The sequence below is a fragment of the Dendrobates tinctorius genome, unplaced genomic scaffold (assembly GCF_039654945.1).
Source record: "Dendrobates tinctorius isolate UK_male_01 unplaced genomic scaffold, ASM3965494v1 ptg000036l, whole genome shotgun sequence".
NCBI classification, from domain to species: domain Eukaryota; kingdom Metazoa; phylum Chordata; class Amphibia; order Anura; family Dendrobatidae; genus Dendrobates; species Dendrobates tinctorius.
This window is the reverse complement of record NW_027361704.1, coordinates 26,287,501-26,299,865: the sequence shown is the minus strand read 5'-3', so window position 1 is coordinate 26,299,865 and position 12,365 is coordinate 26,287,501. Positions and strand designations below refer to the sequence as shown.

Sequence of the window (12,365 nt, the reverse complement as noted above, 5' to 3'; positions counted from 1 at the left end):
GTAGGGCGTTGATATAATAGTATTATTACCTGCTGGTAGTTAAAGTTTATACCGTGCTTTGAGCAGTTTTAATATGATTTAACCCCGTGTTATATGCCTGTTTAGTGAGTTGCTCTGTCTCATTATATATTTTTAATAATCTAATATATAAATCTCAATGTGTGTATGTATGTATGTCTGGGATTGGCATCCGCACCGTCGCAGCTACAGCCACAAAATTTGGCACAGTCACACGTCTGGACCCTGAGAGCGTCATAGGCTATGTTTTGAGGCAAAATTTTAACCCCGCGCATTCCAATTCACCAAACAATTTTTCCACCAACCAACATAATGGGGAATAAGTGAAAGGAAAAGTGTTGGGAGGCAAATTGACAGCTGCCAGATGTGAACAAGGGGGACTTAAAGAATGAGAGCGATGGCGCCAAAGAGTATATAGCGTACAGTTGCTAAGGTGGGGCCCTGACATGGGATACTCACCACACACAGGGATATGAACACACACACCCAATGCGCCACACACTACCACGTGCTTCACCACATATACCACCTCAGCACACATTTCACCACACATACACCAACCTCGCCACATAAAAATCGAAACACAAAAGTCGCCACTCAAAACTCACCACGCTGTCCCAGAGCTGTTTAAAAGATGAAAAATGAGCTGTGATTGGTTGCTATCAGCAACAGTTTTCTTTGTAGACAGTTGTGGTAACTGAGGCCTATTATTCTTATCATTTCTATGGTGTTATCTTTCTGTAAAGCTGGAAATAACACAATTTATTACCGTGCCAACACAGACCACCCTCTGACACAGACTGCAGGGGGAGCCCAGTATCACACAGGATAGGATTAGATACACGGCTCAGCAGTCAGTATCACACAGGATAGGATTAGATACACGGCTCAGCAGTCAGTATCACACAGGATAGGATTAGACACGGCTCAGCAGTCAGTATCACACAGGATAGGATTAGACACGGCTCAGCAGGCAGTATCACACAGGATAGGCTGATACATGGCTCAGCAGTTAGTATCACACAGGATAGGATTAGATACACAGCTCAGCACACAGTATCACACGGGATAGGATTAGATACACAGCTCAGCAGTCAGTATCACACAGGATAGGATTAAATACACGGCTCAGCAGGCAGTATCACAAGGATATGATTAGATATGCAGCTCAGCAGTCAGTATCACACAGGAGAGGATTAGATACACGGCTCAGCAGTCAGTATCACACAGGATAGGATTAGACACACGGCTCAGCAGGCAGCATCACACAGGATAGGATTAGGCCTCTTTCACACTTCCGTTTTTGACAATCAGTCAAGATCCGCCGATTTGGAAAAAAACCGGATCCGCCATTTGTCTTTGCGGATCCGTTTTTTTCCCCATTGACTTTCATTATTGGCGGATCTTGACGGATTGCCGTCCGTTGCATCCGTTTTTGTGCGGATCCGCCAAAATGTTGCTGTCCGTCAACATCCTCAAAGACTTCCAAACGGAGCTTGCAACTTTTTTTGGCCAGCGGATCCTCCAGACACTGATTTAACCCGAAATTCTGTCTGGGTGCCGGACAAAAAAAAAAAATTCTCTCTCTCTCCTTTTCCAGGCTGCGATTCCTTTAACCTTCTTCATTTAGCGGATCCGTCAAAAAAAACGGACAGGTGGCATCCGTTGTCATCAGTACTAAAAAGGATCCGCTATCCTTTTGGCAGATTTTAACTGACACAAAAAACTGAAGTGTGAAAGAGGCCTTAGTTACGCAGCTCAGCAGTCAGTATCACACAGGATAGGATTAGATACACAGCTCAGCAGTCAGTATCACACAGGATAGGATTAGATACACAGCTCAGCAGTCAGTATCACACAGGATAGGATTAGACACACAGCTCAGCAGTCAGTATCACACAGGATAGGATTAGACACACGGCTCAGCAGGCAGTATCACACAGGATAGGGGATTAGATACACGGCTCAGCAGGCAGTATCACACAGGATAGGGGATTAGATACACGGCTCAGCAGTCAGTATCACACAGAATAGGATTAGATACACGGCTCAGCAGTCAGTATCACACAGGATAGGATTAGATACACAGCTCAGCAGTCAGTATCACACAGGATAGGATTAGATGCACAGCTCAGCAGTATCACAAAGGATAGGTTTAGATGCACAGCTCAGCAGGCAGTATCACACAGGATATGATTAGATACGCAGCTCAGCAGTCAGTATCACACAGGATAGGATTAGATACAAGGTTGGTTACTATGCCCAGGCAACGCCGGGCTCTCCAGCTAGTAGATGAAATAAAATTCAAATTTTTTATCTTTAAAGACACTGACTTTTTGTGCTAAAAATAGCTAAGAAAAAGTTTTTTGTTGTATGATAGATTTCCTTTAGTTTAAATACTCCCAAAAGGAGTCCATTTTTTTTAGTGTATCAAATATTACAAAAAAATAAAACATACAACATGCCTTAGGTTTACATTTAAATGTGTTGAAAGATGTCACGTGGACATGCGCTAAGTGAATGACATGTATTGAGCCCAAAAAGGCATCATCAGAACGACAGCAGTGTAAGAACGACATTGCGGTGCAGTTTCATCTCATGTCACAGACCTGCTTCAGACACCTTCAACTGGTTAGACCTGTACCACGTCCATTCTTTGCAAACCATCATTTGGTAGCTGCCCACTCACTATACCTGAAAGTATGGATGCCGGTAAAGACCATTCAAGAAAATGACTGCCAGCGTTTTCTTACAGATGCCGTGTACTCACAGCTCAACCCGCACACAAAATAGGAGTGCATTTTAAGGGTATGTGCACACGTAGTCTTTAGGTTGTGCGGATTTTGTTGAAAAATCCACAGGACAAAAGTCCTGCGGTTTAACACCTCTACAATAAAGAAGGTGTGAAACCGCAGTGGAATCTGCACAAAGAATTGACATGATGTGGATTGTAACCCGCAGCAAATCCACGCAGAAAAATCTGCAGCATGTGCACGGCCTTTTTCAGTTTACCATTGAAAACAATGGTACTGTACAACGCACCTAAATCTGCTGCGGACCCACAGGGCCAAAACCGCTGCGGATCCGCAGCAGAATCCACACAGTGTGCACATAGCCTTAGTCCTTCATATCTCCCTAGCTTTTTTCTTATAAAAAAAAAAAAAAAAAAAAGGTACATATTGACAATGCGACAATTTGTGGAGATCACACTAGATTTGATTTCTCCCCGCTTCGCCTCACTTGTGTTAATTCCCCACCCGGAGATTTTTGCTGAGGGCAGAGAGTGAGGGCACATATTCCTGCAGAAACTCAGGCAAACTGCATGCACCATGTTGGGGGGGGGGGGAATGCTGCAGATCTGGCACCCAAAAACACTTCTGGTGCTGCCCTTGTTGGGTCTGTAGATGGCAGCAGTGGGGCATGTTTTTATTTTAGCAGCTGCCTTTTCAGATGGCCTGGATGATACCATCATTCTTGACAATAATCGGCATAATCCACAAGGTGGGTGTAAGATTTTGACTTTTCTATTGAACTCGACTTGTGGGTCAATTGCAGATTTTTCCCATTCTAACATTTGGTCCATTTTCATCCAATTCAGCCATTGCTTGGGTTTGTTCACACTGAGCATTTGCAGAGGTTTTTCCCAAGTAGCATTTTACAGTGCAGAAGCTCATCCACATGCTGCTTCATTACCTACGTTTTTTGCTTAATCTGCAGGATGTAGATTGTCAGCTTTTTCTCACCCAAACGCATAAAACCTGCAACTGATCGCACGATAGATGTGCACTATGCTGCATTATTCTGGCCAAGGGACTGCATATAAATCCACTGGAAACAAGTGTGAACTATTCCCAACACACTATAGATCTTCTACCTTAGTGGAAGCTCAGCAGTGTAATGCTACATGTGAACAAACCATTACACCTGTCCTGCAGAGAGAAAAATGCCACAAATGATAACATCACATAAGTGCTGCAAAAAAAAAAAAAAAAAGTACACTTTAACCCCTTTACCCCCAAGGGTGGTTTGCACGTTCATGCCCAGGCCAGTTTTTACAATTCTGACCACTGTCCCTTTATGAGGTAATAACTCTGGAACGCTTCCATTGATCCCGGTGATTCTGACATTGTTTTCTCGTGACATATTGTACTTCATGTTAGTGGCAAAATATCTTTGATGACTTGCATTTATTTGTGAAAAAAGTGGAAATTTGGTGATAAATTTGAAAGTTTTGCAATTTTCCAACTTTGTGGTTAATGGGCATGAAAATTCAGACATATGGCACACAAAATACTTATAATAAGTAGACACGTGGGAAATGTTTTATCAGCACAATTTTGGAACCAAAATTTTTTTTGTTAGGACGTTAAGGGTTTAAAAGTTAAACAGCAATTTCTCATGCGGTGACTTTGGTGAGATCCCCGCTAGCACAGTGATCGCTCACGGTGTTAGCGGGGGATCTGACACAGAAGCCTGGCTGGGAGAGGAGCTCAGTGACCGGAGGTAACCTCTATGACGTCACTCCCGCTAACGGACACTACATTCTCAGCAGCTCATTCAGTGGTTTTCAGCTGCATCTGCGCACCGTCCAGGTTGAAAACTGTATATCCCCCAGACATGGATTACGGCATGGGACACGACGGACAGGTATGTTATATTGTTTTTATTTTATTTTTATTACAGGAGATCGAGGGCTTTGCTTGGATTAGGCATAGTTGTAAGTATGGTTTAATTGAGATTAAAGGAGTGTGTAATTTTTTTTCAAATAAAGGACTTTATTCTGGATGTCTATTTTCAATACAACTATAGGATTAGTAATTGATGGGTGTCTTATAGACGCCTCTCCATTACCAAGCCGTGGGCTTGATGTTACATGAAAGGTGACATCAACCCAACAAATATTACCCCACTTGCCACTGCTAAAAAGCGCCAGAAAAGACACATCTAAGGCTATGTGCACACTGTGCGGATTCTGCTGCGTTGTACAGTACCATTGTTTTCAATGGTAAAACAAAAACGCTGTGCACATGCTGCGGATTTTTCCACAGGTTACAATCCACAGCATGTCAATTCTTTGTGCGGAATCCGCTGTGGTTTCACACCTTATCCATTATGAGGTGCTAAACCGCAGGACTTTTGACCTGCGTTTTTTTTACAAATCCGCAGTTCTCAAAAAGTACGTGTGCACATACCCTATTAGAGGTGCCTTTTCTGGGCAGCTATTAGGCTGGGGGGTGGTCAATATCCATGGCCCTGTACCAGCCTGAGAATACAAGCCCCCAGCCGTCTGCTTTAGCAAGGCTGATTGTCAAAAATAGGGTGACCCCACACAGTTTTATTTATTTAAGTTAAAAAAACAGCATGGGAACCCCTCTATTCTTGATAACTAGCCTTGTGAAGCTGAGAGCTGCAGCCCCCAGCTGTGAGTTTTGTCTGGCTGGTTATCAAAAATAGGGGGGAACCCACGCCTTTTTTTAATTACCATATTTACAGCGCAGGAGCGGCAGATGAATACTCCCATCCACTGCTCCTGCTGTCAGTTATTAGCAGCAGCAAGGGTACGCTGATGGGAGTAATAGTCCCATCATCCGTCGCCTGCTGTCTCTTATTACTTAAATGTAACTCATTCTCCCATGCTCACGCCGATCGCCAGCAGAGCAGGGGTGAATGAGGAGCCGTGTTCAGCACCCAGCCCCAGGGAACAGCTCTTACGGTAATGCTTCTTCCCTAGTGCCTGTCCGTGTGATACTGATGCGACACATGCCACACGTGTGCCGCAAGTATTGCACACACGAACAACTGACATCTCCGTCACCGGAAATATCAGGACGTGTGAAAGAGGCCTTATACTGGGTTTTTATGTTTGGCAGCTGTCACACGCTAAAAACGCTTTTTACTGCAAAAAAGTTTTTGCATCATCACATTTTGACAACTATAATTTTTTCCATATTTTGGCCCACAGAGTCATGTGAGGTCTTGTTTTTTTGCCGGACAAGCTGACGTTTTTATTGGTTTAATTTTCAGGCACATGAAATTTTTTTTTTTTTTTTTAAATCGCTTTTTATTCTGATTTTTGGGACACGGAATGAACAGAAACCAACAATTCATGAATTTTCTTTGGGGGGAGGCATTTATAACGTTCCACGTGTGGTAAAATTGATAAGGCAGTTTTATTCTTTGGGTCAGTACAATTACAGAGATACCTCACTTAGTTTTTTCATATTTTGGTGCTTTAATAAAAGAACTATTTTATAGAAAAAATTACTTTTCCATTGCTTAACTGACAGTTAAAAACTTGTTTTTTCGCTGATGGAGCTTTATGGCGGCTTGTTTTTTGCATGACAACAAGATGATGTTTTCGGCGATACAGTGTTTATATCCATCTTTTTGATCGTGTTATTCCACTTTGTTCGGCAGTATGATAAAGCATTGGTTTTTACCTCTTTTAATGGTGCTGATGACTAAAGGGGTTAACTAGTGGGACAGTTTTATAGGTCTGGTCGGCGTTACCAAATGTGTACTTTAGTTTTCCATTCAAATATTAAGTGATACATATTTTCCATTTATTATTTTTTTTATTTTAAATATTTTTAAAATTTAATTTTTTTTTTTACTAACTTTTACACTTTGTCCCACTATGGGGCTATCTTTTTTGCAGGCTGATTGCTTCTCTAGCATATAGATGAAGCAGCATCTGCATGCCACAGAAGCTGTCAGCGCTGCACTGAGACTTACTGATCATGTACTGCGCTCATGATCAACAAGTTTCCTTACTCTGGGTGACCCGGATGTCATCATGACAACATCCACTCACCATGGCAACAATCGGGACCCCGCGTCATGCCACAGGGTCTCCGATCCAAAGGCACAGGGGCTGTCAGCCCTGTGCCGGCTCCCAGAATGCTGCGATCTTGTTTGATCGCAGTATTTCAGGGGTTAAAGTGCCAGGAGCAGTCAGTGACCACTCCTGGCACCTAGTGCTGGGTGTCAGCTGTGAGAATCGTGTATAAGTTAGAAGCAACAAATTAAGCTTCACATTACTTTGTTCACAAGTTTATTATGAAAAAAAAAAACAAAAAAAAAAAAACCATTGCTGCCTTAGATTGCAATGGTAACAAATATCTGTCAAAACTAACCTAAAACAATGAAGAGTGACAAAAAATGCAGATGGGAAGAAAAACAAGACTGGGCATGTGTGGACATAAAAATAAAAAAAAGTTAAATTAGATTGTTTTCCCTGAAAATAAACACATTTCTGAAGTCACAGAAGAGGCAATGAAGGCCTTGGTACTTATTCTTTAAAGGTCCTTATATCCCTTCACACCAACCGAGGAAGCCCCAAAAGGCTGCAGGTCCCCCAGAGAGCTAAAGGGTTTCCCAGACTGTCTATCCTTATCTACAATCATGCCGAGTAAAGCTATTGCTAAATGGAGAGTTAAATTGGATTCACGAAGTGTTATGATTACATAATTTTGTCGCAGTCTGAGAAAGCAAAAAGGAACTACAAGTAGTGCTATGCCAGAAAACTGGGATTGGTTTTCCTAGACAGACATGTCACTTCAGCATGCAATGAACAGGTCTTTTCTAATGTGGTCACGGGCTGTTGAGATGAGAGGCTTTGCTTTTGTATATGGCACATCTTTTGGTCCATTTGAGAACTGTACGTGTGTGACAAATGCCCTCTCTTGACTGAAGTTACTGCTCCTCTTCTCGGCTCCCAGGTCAAAATCCTGTTGTGGGTGGCAATACTGTACAAGTGTAAAATTCCATTTAAAGGAAGTAGTCTGGGGTGCGGCGAGTCACGTGTGGCTCTCCTCTACGAGGTGCTGGGTCAAACTGCAAGCTGGGAGGGAAAAATAAAAATGTGTCACAAATAGTAGTAAAACCCAGAGAAGAACAGTATCCAAGGCCTCACAATGTTCTGGCCAGCCATACAAAGTTACGCTTAGCAACAAGGCCGTGGAGTCAGTAAGACAAATCTCTCACTCCTCAATTTCCCCCAATCCACAGCACAGCCTCAGCAACAGGGCCGTGGAGTCAGTAAGACAAATCTCTCACTCCTCAATTTCCCCCAATCCACAGCACAGCCTCACTACTGAGCATGTACATAAAGTGCAGCACAGATTCATCTCCATTACGACCCCACAGCCCTGCCTCACTACTGAGCATGGACATAAAGTGCAGCACAGATTCATCTCCACTATGACTCCACAGCACTGATCACTACTGAGCATGTACATAAAGTGCAGCACAGATTCATCTCCACAGCACTGATCACTAGAGTTGAGCGACTTTAGTCGGATCGGGTTTCATGAAACAAAATTTGTTTCAGATGAAACTGGTCCGACTAGGGCAAAAAAAGTCGGCGTTTCGTCCAAAACCCGACCCCAATGCAAGTCAATGGGGAATAAAAGTCAGCATTGAGGGGATGAATTTCATCCCCTCAATGCTGACTTTTATTCCCCATTGACTTGCATTGGGGTCAGGTTTCAGACGAAACGCCGACTTTTTTTGCCCTAGTCGGACCAGTTTCATCTGAAACAAATTTTGTTTCATGAAACCCGATCCGACTAAAGTCGCTCAACTCTACTGATCACTACTGAACATGTACATAAAGTGCAGCACAGATTCATCTCCACAGCACTGATCACTACTGAACATGTACATAAAGTGCAGCACAGATTCATCTCCACAGCACTGATCACTACTGAGCATGTACATAAAGTGCAGCACAGATTCATCTCCACTACAACCCCACAGCACTGGTCACTACTGAGCATGTACATAAAGTGCAGCACAGATTCATCTCCACTACAACCCCACAGCCCTGCCTCTCTACTGAGCATGGACATAAAGTGCAGCACAGATTCATCTCCACTACGACTCCACAGCACTGATCACTACTGAGCATGTACATAAAGTGCAGCACAGATTCATCTCCACAGCACTGATCACTACTGAACATGTACATAAAGTGCAGCACAGATTCATCTCCACAGCACTGATCACTACTGAGCATGTACATAAAGTGCAGCACAGATTCATCTCCACAGCACTGATCACTACTGAACATGTACATAAAGTGCAGCACAGATTCATCTCCACAGCACTGATCACTACTGAGCATGTACATAAAGTGCAGCACAGATTCATCTCCACTACAACTCCACAGCACTGGTCACTACTGAGCATGTACATAAAGTGCAGCACAGATTCATCTCCACAGCACTGATCACTACTGAACATGTACATAAAGTGCAGCACAGATTCATCTCCACTACAACCCCACAGCACTGGTCACTACTGAGCATGTACATAAAGTGCAGCACAGATTCATCTCCACTACGACTCCACAACACTGATCACTACTGAGCATGTACATAAAGTGCAGCACAGATTCATCTCCACAGCACTGATCACTACTGAACATGTACATAAAGTGCAGCACAGATTCATCTCCACAGCACTGATCACTACTGAGCATGTACATAAAGTGCAGCACAGATTCATCTCCACTACAACCCCACAGCACTGGTCACTACTGAGCATGTACATAAAGTGCAGCACAGATTCATCTCCACAGCACTGATCACTACTGAGCATGTACATAAAGTGCAGCACAGATTCATCTCCACAGCACTGATCACTACTGAACATGTACATAAAGTGCAGCACAGATTCATCTCCACAGCACTGATCACTACTGAGCATGTACATAAAGTGCAGCACAGATTCATCTCCACTACAACCCCACAGCACTGGTCACTACTGAGCATGTACATAAAGTGCAGCACAGATTCATCTCCACAGCACTGATCACTACTGAACATGTACATAAAGTGCAGCACAGATTCATCTCCACTACAACCCCACAGCACTGGTCACTACTGAGCATGTACATAAAGTGCAGCACAGATTCATCTCCACTACGACCCCACAGCCCTGCCTCACTACTGAGCATGTACATAAAGTGCAGCACAGATTCATCTCCACTACGACTCCACAGCGCTGGTCACTACTGAGCATGTACATAAAGTGCAGCACAGATTCATCTCCACAGTACTGATCACTACTGAGCATGTACATAAAGTGCAGCACAGATTCATCTCCACAGCCCTGCCTCACTGAGCATGGACATGAATCTGTGATGCACTTTATCTCCACTCCGACTGCATAGCACTGCCTCACTACTGAGAATGTTCATTAAGGCTAGGTTCACATCAGCGTACCGAGGGCTCTGCAGAGGGTTGCGTACTTCCTCCCTGAAGCTCTGCCCACTTTCACACTTCCATTTAAGTCTGCCTACTTCTGCATGCGTCCTGGGTACCAGTCTTTAACATTGAGTACGCAGGATATGCGGATGCATTGTTTTGATGCACCAACCGCACAGGAGCACAACAAGTTGAGTTTTGTGCAGACGGCGGGCACACCAAAACTATGCATCCGCATGTCCTACATACTTAATGTTAGAGATAAGGTACGCAGGATGCATGCAGAATTAGGCTGATCTAAACGGAAGTGGCAGAGCTTCAGGGAGGAAGTACGCAACCCTCCGCAGAGCCCCCAGTACGCCAATTTGAACCTAGCCCAAGTGCAGCACAGATTCATCTCCACTAAAAGTCAAGATCCTTACATCAGAAACAGGACAGATATAGCCTGTCACATGGCCTATGTTTTACAGATCCATTTGCCCAACTATCAATTATCCACAAGTTATATTAATGTATCACTGCTCAGGGATTCACCAGTCATTGTAACAGGGGTCTTGTCCCATTTGGGAAAAAAGCAATGGTCAGCATGCACACTAGGTTACCAACTTACATTTATGGCAGATAGTCAAATACATAATGTAGTGGCAGTGTGCATGTTTGACCACTAATTTACAACTTGGTTGTGCAAGCATAGTGTATCTCAAAGTCACCCTCCTTAAAATATATGCTTGCACCCTGACACATTAAAGACAACCAACTTTTAAAGCGAGCAAAAACCCTGCTGTAACTAAGTAAATAAAAAGCAAAAAGTGCATTTAAATAACAGTTTTTAGTAATACTTAATCAAGAAATAGCATAAAAGCTATCCCACCACGACAAGGCAACTCTGATCGGGACAGTCCTACACCGTCTAATATTACAAAGTTAAAAAAAAAAAAAAAAAAACAAAACATTGAGCTTGTACCAACTCAAGTAAAGCTTAATCTGTGTTTTTTTTTCTTTTTGTATCATTGCATTCTGTGCAAGCCAGGGTGTGGCCTCCAGTTTTTGAGCTGGAAATTGTATACAAGGCTCCCCCCCCCCCCCCCCCAAGCTTGTTTTCCACTGCTTGGGCCCAGTCCTTTTGTCTGCCCTTATTCACACACTGACGTCAACACCAACACATGGTAAGGTTTTTAATATTCAAGAGTGTAGGATGACCCCGACCAGAGTAACTTTTTCATGGTGGGATGGCTTTTATGCCATGTTTTAATAAAAACATTTTTTAAAAACTTATTGCTTTTTATTTACTTAGTTACAACAGGGTTTTTCTCACTTTTGCTCTTGTAGGTTTGTGTTTTGTGACCAATGTGAACATGCGTTTATGTTTTGCATGTGTACCAACTGAAGTTAAGCTCAATCTTTGTTTTTTTTTTCAACTTGACAAAGCCAAGACTGCTTCATATAATACCACATAAAGTCATACTAGCATCCTTTTTGTAGGTTGGCGTACTTACAATGAATATTTCAGAGTGTCATCAAGTTCCATTATTGCAGCCTGGTTACCACAGCGGTAACAATAATTTGGCGCACTAAAAATAGTCACTACATTCCGGTCATGGCACCAGTTGTATCCCTGAAAATCAGAGGACAAATGGTTAGAGAATGTTATGCCCACAAGTAAAATAACCAGGAATAAGGTAAAGCAAAGGGCACAAACTAATCTAAGGATAAGGCATTAAGTGATCATTTTACCTCCATCACCAACTGATGGGCTCTAGAAACCAAGGTAAGGCCATTGGCATGGTTGAACGTTTCAGAGATGTCTTGTCCAAATGTGTATCCAGCACCTCTAGGAGAAATACCCCAGCCACCACGGTCATCTGGATCTGACCATAGCAAGTCACACATTGGGCCCTGAAAGAGCAGGCGGGAAGAAGTCAAACTACAATACAACAGCCACATACAACTAGCAGACCAACAAGATTTACAAACACTGACAATTACATGTTTTAATGATTTAAAAGGGAATCTGTCACCTTTTTTTTTTTTTTTGACTACCAGCTTCCGGCATTGACATCAGGGGCTTATCTACAGCATTCTGTAATGCTGTAAATAAGCCCCCGTAGTAACCTGAAAGAAGAAAAACTCGTTGGA

The 12,365-nt window shown here is 43.0% G+C and overlaps 1 protein-coding gene across 1 annotated transcript in view; it reads right to left on the bottom strand.

Moving 5' to 3' along the window:
* Nucleotides 1-7,055: 7,055 nt before the first annotated feature.
* Nucleotides 7,056-12,365, bottom strand: part of PPP2CA (protein phosphatase 2 catalytic subunit alpha) — a 45,789-nt gene continuing 40,479 nt past the window's right edge. Inside the window, exons 5-7 of the mRNA XM_073573764.1 lie at nt 11,964-12,125; nt 11,726-11,844; nt 7,056-7,861 (exon numbers count right to left, since the gene is read on the bottom strand). Of these exons, the coding sequence (XP_073429865.1) occupies nt 7,789-7,861; nt 11,726-11,844; nt 11,964-12,125 (354 nt within the window). The 3' untranslated portion in view covers nt 7,056-7,788. The remainder of the gene's footprint in view (nt 7,862-11,725; nt 11,845-11,963; nt 12,126-12,365) is intronic.